Source organism: Mastigoproctus giganteus, chromosome 12 (assembly GCF_048544385.1).
Source record: "Mastigoproctus giganteus isolate SK-2022 chromosome 12, ASM4854438v1, whole genome shotgun sequence".
Taxonomy (NCBI): Eukaryota; Metazoa; Arthropoda; class Arachnida; order Uropygi; family Thelyphonidae; genus Mastigoproctus; species Mastigoproctus giganteus.
The window spans coordinates 79,166,289-79,183,606 of NC_143586.1; the positions used below are offsets into that span (position 1 = coordinate 79,166,289).

At 38.3% G+C, this 17,318-nt stretch overlaps 1 protein-coding gene across 1 annotated transcript in view; it reads right to left on the reverse strand.

The window, feature by feature from the left end:
- Positions 1–809: 809 nt before the first annotated feature.
- Positions 810–17,318, reverse strand: part of LOC150077215 (tyrosyl-DNA phosphodiesterase 2-like) — a 115,331-nt gene continuing 98,822 nt past the window's right edge. The window contains exon 6 of the mRNA XM_090386908.1: positions 810–1,200. Within this exon, the coding sequence (XP_090243034.1) occupies positions 916–1,200 (285 nt within the window). The 3' untranslated portion in view covers positions 810–915. The remainder of the gene's footprint in view (positions 1,201–17,318) is intronic.

Below are 17,318 nucleotides of genomic sequence, written 5' to 3' on the forward strand. Positions count from 1 at the left end.
ATACAGTCAAGGAAATTAGGATTGTCACAACAAGTCTGGATGAAGTTTTCACATCATGACACTCTTCATTGCTTCTGCTCCTCCACGAGGCTGTGCAGCACATATTTTGCACAGACTTTCCTTTTCCTTGAATCTTCATACAGAATTTGACTAATTGCCTCCTTATTCATATCTAACTCATCAGCCATCATTCTGAGGGTCAAATGACAATCCCTTGTCACAATTTTCCAAACTTTTGTAATGTTGTCCTCATTTTGAGAAGTTGATAGATGACCACTTCTTGGGTCATTGCAAACGTCCTCACATCCATCTTTGACTGATGTGAGGATGTTTGCAATCATCACCATACAGTTTAACATTTCATTTTTCTGTGGCTGATTTTCTCAGTTTAAAGCAAAATTTGATATTCGTTTGTTGCTCCATTGCAAAATTGTGACATGGACCATTAATGCTACCAATAAAACTGGTTGTTACTTGTTACCCGTCACACTACTGGACAATCTCCATACCTCTATCTGTTGGAGGAAGTTTAAACTACAATATTCCACTTCCGTTTATTTTCAAACTCATCGAACATGACTAACAGCACCAGTGTGGGAACTTTATTGCTATGCCTCGTATTTACATTATATTGGTGGTTTTGGTTTGTTTGAAAGAAAAGTGAAATATAAATAAATGTAAATTATGTTTATGGTAAAAAATTTTCTTCAAATAAATTTAAGGCAATATTACAATATATGAACAAGAAATTCTTTACTCAATTTTATTCACATTTACATATTTATATTTTGTATACCTTTACTGTGGGCATTGAATAAAACAGAATTTTTGTCTGCGGAAGAAACCAACTTGGAATCTACATCTGAATGGTCAAATATTCAATAATAAGAAGTTAACAGGAAATTTAAAGAAAATCTAGACATTCAGCTTAAAAGAGCACAATATACCCCAGTGATCACTTGGGAAACATCGATGTGGAATAAGTCTTTCTAATCCAATCAATCCAAAATATTCTGGTATCACTTTTGAAGGTGATGAACTACGGCAATATACACGATCAAATCGACAACGTGGTTTGAACTGTTGATTCCACAATAAATTATCATTGCGTGTCATATCCCAGGTATAGGCACATTCTTTGCGGCTACCACATACTTGCCACATGTCTTCAATTCTATTTGGCAGACCAAGTGATTGAAGCTATTGAAGGCAGAAAAGGAAAAAAAAATAACTAAGTTAACTGGGGGAAAAAAAAAAGCACTTATAATGAACATTTTGTCCTTCCATTACATTTAGTGAAACATTTTTTTGAAAATTTTAATGAACAAACAAAATGTTTACATGCTACTTTTTCCTTTTCAGCTGACATAAATAAAAACAGTTATTTTATATTGAAAATATAAGGCCTACAAATTAATAACACGTGATGAATATAACTGGTTTTTTTTGCTTTTTTTTTGTATTGTAATTATATAAGGTAATTATATACTTACATATAATTATATTACATAATTATATGTAAGTATATAAGGGATTTTTTTAAACAATAAAAAATTAGTTCAAAATTTGAGTACCAGGGTTAAGCAATTTATTCAATCCAGTAACAAAATTGACTTTTGCCTTCATTATAAAAAGGATAACTCTCGAATTAAGGGTTTACTCAATGTGTATTTGTTGAGATTACCTAATGCTTGGCATACATTTTGTGTGACTGGTGGGTCTACATCAATTCGTTGCATGATAGTTCAATACACAAGACAATTTGGTGTATCACACAGAAATAAGAAATGTAGAAAATCAACAAAGCAAAAGGTTTTTTTTTGCTTTGGTGATGCAAAACAAGGGAAACAAGAGAAATTTTGGCAACTTAAAAAGGAGGAATGCAGAAATTTATAAAAAAGAAAAAAAGAAAATTATTTTTTATCCATTTATTTTGTATTAAAGGAATCGTTCTGCTCTTCTTCTTCACAAGCAGGCTGGATAGTAAGTATATGCTATTTCAGCATATTGTAACACCTTTAATCCAGATGAGATTATTTATTCATTTTTTTAAAAAACCCTACTTACAGTTGAATCCTATGCGTTCCCAAGAGCATGAATTGGTTGAGAGTTGGGAAGCTAGAATAAAATTATGGGTGCAAAAACCACGTGAAAGAATTAGAAATGAAGATTATCACTGTAAAAGTTGTTGAAGACATACTATTTTAGTAACATAGACTGGACGACGGTTGCAAAGCCAGAAGAAACTCATTTACATAGAAGACGAAAGTTAATGAAGGTAGCTTCCTTTTTCTTTTTACATAGAACTCTGAAGCCTGCTCTATTCTAGCAGCATAGATTTGTGAGAGTTGGAGGAACTTTTATGGGTGGATGCTTGGTTCCATTACCCACCTGGTAACTCGGGTTTTTTATGAAGCAAAAAGAAAGCAAACAAATGATACAATATATGCAATTGGCCGCTAACCAATCAGCGATCAGATCACTCAGCATGGACATCTTCCCACTTCCCAGTATGCCAGTTGATATGTTGGTGTGGTCTGAGTTAGATTGCTCCCTCTCTTCAGCCCTTACATACACCTTTATTTTTGTTACAAGTGGGTGTCTATTTCGAAATAACATTTTTCTGATACTGTTACTTCACACTTTTTTTTTCATTTGAAATTTAAATTTGCATTTTAATTTTTTTTATTGTTTTTTTGCAGAATGTTGCGAAATGTCGTCTGTCAAAAAATGGAAGTGGAATGTGAATATGTTGGTTTTGGCTTCACCTGTGTGACAGAACAAAATGGAACTGAAAGATCCCAATGTATGGTTTGCAATTTGGTAATGAGCAATGGAAATTTGAAGCCATCAGGATTGAGAGAACATCTCAAAACCAAGCACAGTAATCATGTTGGAACCTTGACTGATACTTTTAAGTTGAAAAGAATTCATTATGATCAGAAAGGAACACTTTCATCATGGGTTTGCTCCTTTCGGAAACCTCTTCTGGAAGCCTCCTACAAAGTTTTCTACATGATTTCCAAAGAAAAGAAGCCCTGTGTGCTGGAGATGGCTAAAATTGTGCTGAGAGAGGATGCTGTGAAGCGATTGGTTGTTGTTGTTGTTGTTGTTGTTATGGGAGTTTAAAGGCACATAAGCTACTATGGCTATAATGCGCCTATTCATTTTTTTTATATAGGAAAATGAAAAAAATTCATAAATTCAGAAAAGATTAAAAAGTCCAATCTGCTTCAGAAAGCTGAAAAATTCATAAATATTTGCCTTGTCACCAGTGAGATTCTCTCAAGTTATTGGTTTATCAAGATTTACCAGTGATAGCAGGGTTGATGTTGTCTTGTCTATAGTAGGTGCAGTCAATGAGTATGTGTTTAACAGTCAGATTTACAGAACAATGCGGACACTGTGGTGGATCTTCTCCTCTAAGTAAATAAAGATGGGTTAGAAGTATGACCTATTCTTGCCCTTGATAGGACTACTTCTTCTCGTCTTGATGTACGGATACTGGAGCGCCAAATTTTCGGATCATGTTTAAATTGAAAGTTTATTATTTGTTTGAGAGTGCCAGATTGTTGTCCGTTCTGACAAACAGGCAGCTTGAATAGTTAGTGCGAAGTCTGATGGCGGAACAGGGATATTAGTTAAGTCTAAGCTAGTTGGATTTTTTGCAGCTTTATCAGCCAGTTCATTGCCCAAAATACCAGAATGTGCAGGAATCCAACAGAAGATGACCTGTTGATGGCGTTCTTCAATTTTTAGTAACATGCTTCATATTTCGTCTATAACAGGGTGAACTTTATCTGAGAAATTACATAAAGCCATGATTGAACTAAGCGAATCGGTGTAAATAACAGATTTTAAAGATTGATCAGCGCAGAGATTTTGTAAGGCCAGTTTAATTGCATATATTTCAGCTGAAAAGATACTGAATTCAGATGGAAGGGATACTGAAATAACGGTATTTGGAAACACTGCCGCTGCTCCAACGTTTGAATTAGATTTAGAGCCATCTGTATAAATTGGGGTAAAATCTATATCTTTGAGTGTGAACTGCATGAAGTTGTATGATATTAGATGTTTGTAGAATGCCCTTTCCCCCATTGGCAGAGATAAGTGTCACAAGTCACCAGAGGAAGAGAAGCCCATGGTGGCTGACAGCAGGTTGCTACCTGTTGTACGGAATGAACGGAAAGATTCCAAACTTCCATCAGTTCAAGCAGGCGAAGACCAGCTGGCTTTATTATGCTAGGTTTATTTCTGAAGAGGTTTTCTAATGGTGGATTGAACAAGTATGACTGAATGGGATGCAAGGCACAACTCTGTATCTTAACTGCATACTTTAGTAACAGTGTTTTTCTGCGTAACGATAGTGGGGGCTCGTGAGCATCAATATAGAGACTATGTGTGGGCGACGTTCTAAAAGCACCGAGTGCAATCCTCAAAGCACTGTGTTGAATGGGATCAAGCCAGTGTAATGCGCTCAATCTGGCAGAATCATAGATGGGAGCTCCATAACCAAGGCGGGATCTGATTAATGGCCTGTATAACTGAAGCAGAGAAATACGATCTGCACCCCATGTTTGGGCGGATAAAGCTTTCAGTATGTTTAACTTTTTTAGACAGGAAGTAAGTACATTTTTAATATGGTCTATAAAATTTAACTTGTTGTCAAGGATTAATCCTAGAAATCTGATGTTATTAGTGATCGGGATGGAGACATTATAAATTTGAAGTTCGGGATCCGGATGAAGTTTGCGCTGCCTACAAAAATGGATAGCAACTGTTTTCTGCTGCGAGAGCCGATAGCCATTGAGGCTAGACCACTGTTGTATTTTATTAAGTGATATCTGCAGCTGCCGTTCAATAGACATCATATTTTGGGAATGGCAGGAGATGGAAAGGTCATCTGCATAAAGATAAGTCTCGACTGTATTTGGAAGCTGTCTTGTAATGGAATCTATTCTAAGAGCAAACAGAGTGGCACTCAGTACAGAACCTTGTGGAACATCTTCTTCCTGCATGAACGTTGCAGAAAGGGCATGTTGGTACTGAACTTGAAACGATCTAGTATGTAGGAAATTTTGAACAAATATAGGAAGGTTTCCCCGCAGTCCAAGGGAGTAAAGATCACTAAGTATGCCATGCCGCCAGGTGGTGTCAAAAGCCTTCTCTATGTCTATTGAAATCATTACAAGATGTTCACGTTTAACAAAGGCATTTCGAATGGCGAATTCAGCCTTGACCATAAGGTCTAAGCACGACCTATTTTTACGAAAGCCATATTGACTATGGCTCATTAGATGTTCTGACTCAATGATCCTGACGAGTCTTCTGTGGACAATCTTTTCTAGGATTTTGCTGAGGCAGCTTGAGAGAGATATCGGTCTACAGCTATAGGGGTTGGTTGGATCTTTCCCAGGCTTTAGAAATGCCAAAACAGTAGAGTGATGCCAGGAAGCTGGAAAAACATTTTCTAAAAAAATACGATTGTAAAAAACCAGCAGCAAGCGCAAAGCTTTGTCATCAAGATGTTGTAGCATCACATAATAAATCCCATCTGGCCCAGCAGCACCATTGTGGGCTGTTCTAATAGCATGCAAAAGTTCAGAGTATTGCAGAGGTTTGTTATATGAAAGAAGGCGGGCAGTTTGAAAGTTAATAGCATGCTTTTCTTTGGTGGTTTTAATTCGTTTGAAAGATGTAGAATAGGCTGATGCTGCTGAGATTTCAGCAAACGTATTGCCCAAAGCATTAGCAATATCTAAGGGACTGGATAGATCTTGCCCTTTCCAGGAGAGGATTGGAGAAGGTATAGTAGGAAACTTACCAGATAACTGTCTAATTTTTTTCCATATAGTTTTCGGATCAGTGTTTCTGTTAAAGGTCGATGCAAAACGGGTCCAGGATTCTTTCTTGGCTTGCCTTTGTACAGAAATCGTGCTTTTGCTCTTAGCTTCTTATAATTAATGAGATTGGTTGTGATTGGATATCGCCTAAATAAATTCCAGGCTTTAATTTTTGCTTTCTTTGCTCTTGTGCATTCCTCATTCCACGAGTAATTATAGTGTTTGCGACCAGGGGGATTTGATAATGGTATTTGTGTCTTGGCAACTTTTAGGAGATGTGACATGATGTAATCTGTTACATTATCAATATTCTGGAGCTGGATTTTTTCCCTATCAAAAGAGATTGATGACCGAAATTTTTCCCAGTTTGCACAAACAAATTTCCATTTCCTGCGGAGTTTGTTTGAAGGAGTCTGTGATATTAAAAAGTTGCATATGATTGGAAGGTGGTCACTGCCCATAGGATCATTTAAAATGTACCACTCTATGGTTGGAAAGAGAATTGGAGAACAAATTGAGAGAGCTATTGCTGAGGTGTGTCCAGTTGGGAGTTGTATGTGAGTGTGCGCACCAGTATTGAGTAAGGTGAGGTTTTGTGACTCTAGAAAGCTTTCAATGAGTCGACCACGTGTGTCTAGTTTAGGATCGCCCCATAAGGGGTGGTGCCCATTAAAATCCCCTAATATACAGAGAGGTGGAGGTTTCTGTATGAAGAGATCTTCAAGATCTTTTAAACAGTAAGTATGGCTTGGTGGTAGATATATTGAGACAAGTGTTATTGAAATATGGAGAGTTATATGAACAGCAACAGCTTCTATTTCAGCTTGAAGTGGAATATGTTTAGTTGGGATCTTTGAATTTATCAAGATTGCTACACCACCATGGGCAGCATTTGCTGTATTACGATCTCTTCGATAAAGACAATAGTTCTTTACTGAAGGAGAAACTTGCGAGGTTAGGTAAGTTTCCTGAAGACAAAGGGCAACTGGAGAATATCGGTTAATTAGATCATGGATATCATCTGTGTTGCAACGAAAGCCTCTGCAATTCCATTGTAAAATACAAGGCATTATTTGTGTTTAATTGATGGAGATGTATCTGACTGCTTTTTGAAGGTTACTGGCTTATGACGTTCTAATTTAGATTTATCTTTTTTGGAGAAAACTGGCCGACCTGTGTCCATTTCTTCTTCTGCATGGATTTCTAGAAGGAGATCTTCCTGTATGGATGTGCCATCTGTGTCCATGGTGAGGTCCTGAATATTTTTTACTACATTTGCGTTTGAACTATGAGATATGGTATCTATGACTGGAGTAGGAGATGACGCTGGTATTGTCAGAGGAGTATTATTTGCCTGGTCAGAGAACTTGGATTGTTGCTTAGAAAGAACATTTCTAGCCCAATCAGAAATTTATTTGTTAGTGGGAACTGTTACATCAGTTTGAGTGCAGACTGTTTGATATTTTTTTACAGCATTGGCATAGGTCATATTTTTGGTTATAGAAGGAGCAACTAATTTTTTCGCTTCTGGGTAACTTACTTTGTTCTCAACCTTGTATTTTACTATTTTTTTCTCGGTTTTCCACTTTTCACATGTCTTTGAATATGCAGGATGGTCACCTTTGCAATTTGGGCAGGTCATTTTTGTTTCTGTACAGTTACTTTGTATATGATCTGAGGATCCACAATTAGGGCAGACAGGAACTCCTCTGCATACAGTTTGTGAGTGGCCATACTTTTTGGCATTTGTAACACCTTAAAGGGTTTGGTATGTAAGGGCGGATGCGGCAAAGTAAATAACCTGCTTTTACAGAGGAGGGTAAGTTGGGTGTATCGAAGGTGAGAATAATATTTCTTGTAGGGGTAAGTTGATTATCTTTTTTAACCATTATTCGTCTTGCTTCAATTACATGTTGTCCCTGCAGCTCTTGGGTTATTTCTTCCTCGGTGACATTCAATAAGTCCCAACTGGATATCACACCCTTAGATGAATTTAGGGTTGTGTGTGGAGATATTTTAACTGGAATGCCAGCAAAGCTTGTAAGTTGTAATAGCTATCTGTGGTTGGTGGTTTCTACAAGTAAGTCTCCTGATTGCAGTCTCTTCACCGTCTTGGGAGATCCTGCAATACCCTCCAGATGTTTTTGTATGACAAACGGAGACAGTTTATTCATGGGCTGACTAGTAAGAGAGTGGATGATTAAGAACGATGGGCAAGGTTGCTCCACCCGATCAGTCTTTTGTCTCTTTGGATTATCGTTCTCAATATCCTGATGGTCTGTGTTAGCCATGTTTGCTCCTTTTAGCCCTTGGCAAGTGGACTTACTTGCCAAGATTTCCGGCCCCGCCACGGGGAGGCAGGAGCAGTGCCGCTAGGAGGCCAAGCGGTTAAAGTGTTAGTTGGTTAGTGATCTAGAAATATGGATAAAAAAGAAAGGTGGCTTTTCTTTCTGTGTTCTAACTTGTGGCTTTTCAAGTGTAGAACGGTTTTAAAAAATAAGGCTTTAGAGAAATGTACGAACTAAAAAACAACTTTAATTGCCTTTGAAGAGCACTTTATGAATCTCACAAATATCGCTTGGCCTCGAAATACGCTTGGCACCTGGGGCCTGAAGCGATTGGGTCAGCTGTCCTTGTCCAATGACACTGTATGCCAAAGAATTAAAGACATGAGTGAGGACATAATAACCCAAGTTGTCAGTGAGATTAAAAACAGTCCTGCGAAAATCAGCATGCAGCTTGATGAATCAACTGACATTTCGAACCACAGTCAATTGCTTGTATTTGTATGCTATGTTCATGTAAAGAATATCAAGGAAGAGTTTTTATTGTATGATCGACTAGAAACAACAACCAAAGCAGCTGATGTCTTCAAGTTGATTCAATTGTTCTATAATTGCCACGAGTTAGCATGAGATTTGATTGTGTCTATTTGTACGGATGGAGCTCCTGCCATGATTGGTAAGAACTCTGGTCAAGGAAAAGGCTCCACATGTGTTGATCACACACTGTGTTCTACATCGCCAAGTTTTGGAGTCCGAAACATTTCCAAAGAAACTTAAAGAAATGATGGGAATAGTTGTGTAAACAGTCAACTTTATTCGTGGACGTGCATTAAATCATTGGTTATTTCAAACATTCTGTGATGAGACTGGCGCACAACATAGTGTTTTACTGTATCACACAAAGGTATGTTGGTTAAGCTGTGACTGTTTTCGCACGTGTAATGGAACTTCGGAATGAAAATTTTAAATTCCTCAAGCATCAACAATCCTCTCTTGCAAATCATTTTGAAGATGAACATTTTATTGCTAGCCTGGGATATTCGGCTGATATTTTCAGTCTCATTGATTTGAACATGTCGATGCAGGGAAGGGATTTAAAGGGGTTATGCGGATATTATTCAAGCCAGGGGAATGCTTGTGGCATTTACAAGGAAATTAACTATTTGTAGTTGCCATGTTGAAAGCAGAAACCTGGTAAACTTTCCAATCCTTGATGATATCCTTAGTGGAGATGGTAAAACACTGCCTGCGAAAATATTTCAAGAAGTCAAGTACCATTTGGAATTGTTGTTGTTGTTATTATTTGGTTTTTAGGAGCATTAGCAACTAAGGCCATATTGCTCCGGGAATATGCAGTGGTCATTCCCTGACCTTTCCACATCCTCCATATTTGGTGGTGACGGGCTCGAACCTCGGTCTAATCAAGAAGTGTGTCTAATCACTACTGCTCCTTCTCACCTGGCTACGGAGGCACCACCATTTGGAAGTCCTAAGTACAAAATTTGAGGGTTACTTCTCAGATATTAATGATCTTAGCATGGAATCTGTTTGGATCATGAACCCTTTTTCGTTTGATGTATCTACGATGAGTGACAATGATTCAGCAAAGGATGATCTCATTGATTTCCAAGAAGACCCAAGAAGGAAAGCTAATTTCGAAATGGCTGGGCTGGACATGAAGCAGTTTTGTTGTTGTTGTTATTTGGTTTTTAGGAGCATTAGCAACTAAGGCCATATTGCTCCGAGGATAGGCAGTGGTCATTCCCTGACCTTTCCGCATCCTCTATATTTGGTGGTCACGGGCTCGAATCCAGGTCTAATCAAGAAGTTTTGATGCGAGCAGATCGCAGCTTACCCTAGCATGCCGATGAGGGCAATGAATGTTTTGGTTCCCTTCACGGCTACTTATCTCTGTGAAACAGGATTCTCTGCATTACTGAACCTGAAATCAAAGTGGAGAAACTGACTTGATGTGTTAGATAACATGCGAGTAACATTGTCGGTAACTGTACCTCAATTCCATGTTTCAATTGCACAAAAACTCACTAGTTGTAGCTAGCTTGTGTATTTGTGATTTGCCATTTTTATATAAATAAATATGATAAAATCCTTATAATTTTCTTTCAGCTGTTATGTTCCTAGCTATCCATATGTAAAGTAAAACGAAGCTATTGACATCTTTTGAAGTCATACTGGTACCTCATTGGACTGGTGGTGATGATTTCGACAATCTGGCGAAGGGGGTATGGGGACATTAGGGGTCTGTAATCGTAAAAAGGTTAAGAACCCCTGCCTTAGTTAGAAGTATCGAGAACCACCATGGGCCTTGGTGAAAAATGCTCACTGGGCCAGAGCAGTTTTCCATATATGGGATTCAGAGCTCTACACAATCTCCAGGGTAGCTTACATGCCTACCATTAACTCATCTACAGTATTGGACTACTAACTCCTTCAATAAAAACTATAGCGGAAGTTGCAAACCGAATGCCAGAAGATGCGTATTACACAGCCAGCATCGATTAATGATCTCTACTTTTGGTTTCTGGATCAACTCTTCCCACAATAAATTATTTTACTGCAAATTATTTTATCCACAATACTTTATTTCCTAAAAAAGTAAACCATTTTTTTAGTGAAAGCAAAGTATGAACAAGGTTCCCTTTTATCTCAATCTGTAACCTGTCCATGGCACTTTTTTTAAATAAGATCTAAAAAAAGTAGAATGTGCATTAAAAAACAAAAGTGGATAGTGTGCTCCAACAAAAATAGAAAATATCAAGAATGGTATCACTAAATTCACCATTTACAGAGCAGCATGTTAAAAGTTTAATTTTCGGTCTTGCTTAGTCATACACTGAATTCTCCCAAAGAAGTCACAGAATCATTTTACTCAATGAATTGTCATAGCCTTAATCGTCAATTGTCTTTCACAAAATTGTCACAAACAGTGAAATGTAATTCACCAAATTGTCTCAGACACCAAACTGCCATGTACTGAACTATCATATAAAGAATTGTCTTGCAATGAACTGATGTGATCCTGTGACTGGCATTTCCTAGAGCTCAGTACGTAAAGCCTTAAAGACATAAAGACCAGTTTCCATAAAATCAATAGGCACTGATTGTAATTACAAGACTATCAGAGTTATAGATTTTGCCCAGTGGATGATTTAATATCCAACGGACAAATAAGTGCACTTTCATCTTGATGTATCTGCGACAAGCACAAATTGATGAATTTGAGTTAAAAAAACTTGTGCATGTTGAGATTCACTCTGGCTATTAAAGATTACTGTATGGTGTGGATTTACAGTACACAATATTACACGTACCATTTTCTCTGAAGCCATTAACAACTGAAGGTATTTTGAGATATGCATGATTATTAGCATACAATTACCTTAGCTGTGGACCAAAATTATCACAGAGGTCAATAAAGATGGTTTAAATTTTTTTTTAGTACAATGTGTACAGAAAGGACAGACAGAATAGGAAGGGAGGAGGGGTTATGCTGTTAGTTAAGAAACACACAAAATCTAAGGAAGTGCATCCAGTTGACATAGATGGACAGTGCAATGTTGAGTCAGCTTGGAGTGACATAAGCACTGGGAAAGCAAAAATGAGGGTAGGTGTGTGTTATAGGCCTAAGACTCTGACGAGCACAATGAACAATTATACAGAGAAATAGAGTGGGCCAGTAAATCAGTGTCTTATAATGGGGAATTTTAACTTCCCAGATATAATCTGGAACTTGTAAATTGCTCACTTGCACTTTAGCAAGGCTTTTGTGGATTTATTGGATGATTGTTTTCTACAGCAGCATGTTATGGAGGCTAAAAGAGGGTTCCTTTATCTGTAAATTAAGAATTTACAGATAAAGGAACCACTACGTGGCAGTGATTACAGTGTACTGATGTGGGATTTACTTAAAGATGTAAGTACCATCAGGGGTAAAGAGAAGGGTTTTTGCTTTCGTAAAGGCGACTGACTACAGTGGTCTCAGAGATTTTTTAGGTTCTGTACAGTGGAACCAACTAATGATGTTATCAACAGCAAATTCTAAATGGGAAGCATTCAAGGAAGTAATTTTGGAAGTTACTAGGCTTTTTGTTCCAACTAAGAAATACTGCTCTAGGTTCAGGCCCAAATGGATGTCAGATGAACTAATGAGACTCGTCGTAGAGAAGAAAATGCACAGGCTACACAAATTATCAGGTGACACAGAAGCCTATGGTAGATACAAACTAGTCAGTAATCAAGTCACGAAGGAGGTTAGGCAAGCAAAGGCAGATTATGAAAAATCTTTGGCAAAGGATGCAAAGACTTCTTTACTTATATAAACTCTGAAAGGAAGGGGATGAACCGATTGGTCCACTTGATATCAATGGTTTGACTGTAGATGATCATTCTCAGATAGCTGCTGAACTAAATGACCATTTTGCATCTACATTCACACGAGGAGTTATTCAAGGAGGAGAGGAAAAGATGTTCATCAAACTCTAACAGGGAGTTAAATGATTTTGTAATAACTGAGAGCAAAGTGGAGGAGAAATTGTTGAAATTAAACATAAGAAAGGCACCTCGGGTGGATGGGATCTATCCAGTTATATTAAAGGAGGCAACAAAGGAAGTAAGCAAACCCTTAGCTATAATTATGAGAGCATCTTTGGACTTGGGGGAAGTTCTCACAGACTGGAGATGTGCAAATGTATTTACAATTCACAAAGGGGGGATTTCAAAGGGTGACACGAGAAATTTTACTCAGACCTGTTTGTTAGTTTGATTTCTGTTTCAGGGAAAATAATGGAGTCACTGATTAAAGAAGCATTGAAGGATCATCTAGACAAGACAGCAGTAAGAATTCAGACAGAGCATGTGTTTGTCTTGTCTGACCAATTTGATTGGATACTATAATGTGTTCACAAACGAACTGGATGCAAAAAATAATTTTGATATCATATACTTGGATTTCAAAAAAGCTTTTGATACTGTTGCATGTGGAAGACTACTGTTCAAATTGGAGCAGTATGGCATTAAGGGCAAGTTGCTACAATGGATAAAAGGATGGTGGAGTGGGAGAAGACAGAGTGGTGTCCAGTGGGTACTGCTCTACGTGGACTAATGTCATTAGTGGTGTCCCTCAGGTTTCGGTGTTGGGCCCATTGTTTTGTATATATCAATGACATTGATGAAGGTATATCAAGCTTAATATCAAAGTCTGCAGATGATACAAAGGTCAGCAGGGTTGTTAATAACAGTAATGACAGTATGCTGCTACAACAGGATCTGGAAAAGTTGGGAAGATGGGCTGAGAAGTGGCAGCGGAAGTTTAACATTGACAAATGCAAAGTATTGCATATGGGTAGAAGTAACCTCAGAGAAATGTACTAACTATGTGGTGTTACACTCAGGGTAGTGGAGAATGAAAGAGAACTGGGAGAAATTGTGCAGTCAGATATGAAGTTTTCTCAGCAGTGCAGACAGGCTGCCAGAGTATATCAAGGGGTCTTGTCAATGATATACAGAAATTTTTCGAGCAGGGATAAGGAGGTGATTATCCTCTTGTATAGGGCAATGGTCAGGCCACACCTTGAGTAGTGCGTACAGGTCTGTAAGCCTCATTTTAGGAAGGATGCAGAGTTGCTAGAACGAGTACAGAGACAAAGGGTGGTCTTATGAAGAAAGGCTTCAGTTCTGCAAATTGCAGCTTCTGGAGACTAGGCACCTGTGAGGCGATCAATTAGCATTAACATTAGTAGAGGCATTTGATGCAAGAAAGCAAGCTTATGCAGCATCAGCCAAAAAAAAAAAAAAAAACCCACTTCCACTTCACCCCTCTGTTTGTTCAAAATACCTGTCCAGCTGAGCCTTAAACTTATTTAAGCTATCAACCTCCACTACAAGGGATGGAAGTCTGTTCCACCAACCAACCACCCGCTGGCTAAAGGCAAATTTCCGCACGTCTATCCTACATCTGTCTTTCCTCAATTTGAATTTATGCCCTCTCAGGTGATTATTCTGAGCTAGAGGAAGAATCCCATCAGCATTGAGCATGCTCAAACCATTCAAGGCTTTATACACCTCTATCAGATCACCTCGCTGGTGCCTAGTCTCCAGACACTGTAATTTGCAAAACTTAAGCCTTTCGTCGTAAGAGCACCCCTTTGTTCCATTCACTAATCTTGTTGCCCTTCTCTGTACTCGTTCCAGCAGCTCTACATCCTTCTTGAAATGAGGCCTCCAGACCTGTATACAGTACTCTAGGTGTGGCCTGACCATTGCCTTATACAAGGGAATAATCACCTCCTTATCCCTGCTGGAAAAATTCCTGTATATCATTGACAATACTCCATGAGCTACTCTTGCAGCCCGTCTGCACTGCTCAGAGAACTTCATATCTGCCTGCACAACCACCCCCAAGTCCCTTTCATTCTCTACCACTGTCAGTGTAATACCACAGAGTTGATTCGTTGCTCTGGGGTTCCTGTTTCCCATGTGTAGTACTTTATATTTGTCAATGTTAAACTTCATTTGCCACCTCTCAGCCCATCTGCTCAACCTTTCCAGATCCTGTTGCAGCAGCATAGTGTCAGTAGTGTCCTTGACAACCCTGCCAACCTTTGTATCGTCTGCAAACTTGGACATTAAGCTTGATATACCATCATCAATATCATTTATAAATACAGAAAACAATAATGGACCCAACACTGAGCCCTGAGGGACTCCACTAATAACATTAGTCCACGACGAACAGTGTCCATTGATTACCACTCTCTGTCTTCTCCCCACTCTCTGTCTTAAAGTTGATAGCTTAGATAAATTCAAGGAAGAACTGGACAAACGTTTAGAGCAAATGGATGTGTGAAATGGGATTTTTTTTTTTTTTTTTTTGCTTATGCTGTATAAGCTTGCTTTCTTGCATCATATACCTCTGCTAATGCTAATCTGATGGCAGTTAACTTTGGAAGCCTGGCTACATTCCCATTGAGGGGCCGCCAATGTATTTTTGGCTCATTTCAGAGTCCAGTATGGTATTCATATGCAAACACCAGTTTTTGAAATGAGGAGTGTGGCATATACCCAAATTTCAGTAGCATATAAAATAACCGATAATCAGTGGTTTTTAGATATCTGGTAGTGGTTGCAGTATCATTGGCATGGAGTAAGTGTTGTTTTGCCTCTCCAGCGTAAAGTGATAAATTACTTCTGGAGGTGTTCTGTGTGTGCATCAAATCCCAGCTTCTGATCAAAATAGATACAGGTCCTTATGGTTGGTATCGACTAGGATGAGAGTGCCACAAACTGATGGTTGAATTACTGTTAGTCACTGTTTGAATGGATAAATCATTATTACAGATTTTGAAGGTCAAAAATTTGCAAATAAGTTGAAAGAGCAGTCAAGCTCTCTGTGATTGAAGAAGTTTGGTTTGCTGATGGTGGAATTAAGGCAAGCAACTTCATATCATCTGCATATATTAAAGAATTGTGACAGGGCACGTAAAAGGAATAAGAATGGCTGAGAATAGGAGCCCAGGAAGGACTCATCTTGTTGAACTCCTGCAGTGATCTTCCAGGTAAAGTGAGACTTGTTCATTGTGAGATAGATGCTTCTATTCCTCAATAAAGCAGTGAAAAAAAGCTAGTAGATTGCCATTAATCCTGAAGAAGGATTTTAGCATTAGTAGAGGCATATGATGCAAGAAAGCAAGCTTATGCAGCATCAGCCAAAAAAAAAAAAAAAAAAAAAAACCGCTCCCATTTCACCCCTCCATTTGTTCCAAATACCTGTCCAGCTCAGCCTTAAATTTATTTAGGCTATCAACTTCCACAACAAAGGATGGAAGTCTGTTCCACCAACCAACTACCCGCTGGCTAAAGGCAAACTTCCGCACATCTATCCTGGAAGAATCCCATCAGCATTGAGCGTGCTCAAACTATTCAAGACTTTATACACCTCAATCAGATCACCTCGCTGGTGCCTTGTCTCCAGATATTTGCAAAATTTAAGCCTTTCTTTGTAAGAGCAACCCTTTGTTCCATTCACTAATCTTGTTGCCCTTCTCTGTACTCGTTCCAACAGCTCTACATTCTTCTTAAAATGTGGCCTCCAGACCTGTATACAATACTCAAGGTGTGGCGTGACCATTGCCTTATACAAGGGGATAATCACCTCCTTATCCCTGCTAGAAAAATTCCTGTATATCATTGACAAGACACTATGAGCTACTACTCTTGCAGACCATTTGCACTGCTCAGAAAACTTCATATCTGCCTGCACAATTACCCCCAGGTCCTTTTCGTTCTCTTCCACTGTCAGTGTAGTACCACAGAGTTAATATCACTCTGGGGTTACTGCTTCCCATATGTAGTACTTTACATTCGTCAATGTTAAACTTTATTTGCCACCTCTTAGCCCATCTGCCCAACTTTTCTAGATCCTGTTGCAGCAGCGTACTGTCATTAGTGTCCTGAACAACCCTGCCAACCTTCGTATTGTCTGCAAACTTGGACATTAAGCTTGATATACCATCATCAATATCATTTATAAATACAGAAAAAACAATGGACCCAACACTGAACCCTGAGGGACTCCAATCACAACATTAGTCCACGATGAGCAGTGTCCATTGATTACCACTCTGTCTTCTCCCTCTCAACCACCCCTTTATCCATAGCAGCAATTTGCCTCCAATTTGTGTAGCAGTCTTCCATGTGCAACAGTATCAAAAGCCTTTCTAAGATCCAAGTACAGTCTGTCCTCGTATAGCACGATAGTTGCGTTCCTAGAAATCCTCGTGCAATGCAAAATCGTGCAATATAAACAACAGGCCCTATGGGAAAAGTGGGGTTAGGTGCCGACCACCCAAGATTGAACACACATTTGGAACCAAAACATTACCAAACACAATAAATAATCGGGTAATTTTAATCGTTATAAAATACTTACGTATTTTATAACGATTAAAATACGTAATAAAAATAATATTATATTATAATCAAGTATTTTTAGTATTTTTTAATACTAAAAAAGTATTTTTTACGAATAAAATACGTATTTTATTCGTAAAAAATTTATTATATTAAATAAAATAGTCGTAATAAAATACTTACGTATTTTATAATACGTAAGTATAAATTATAATACGTAAGTCGTAATAAAATACTGCTAATGCTTTTGCTTCTATCG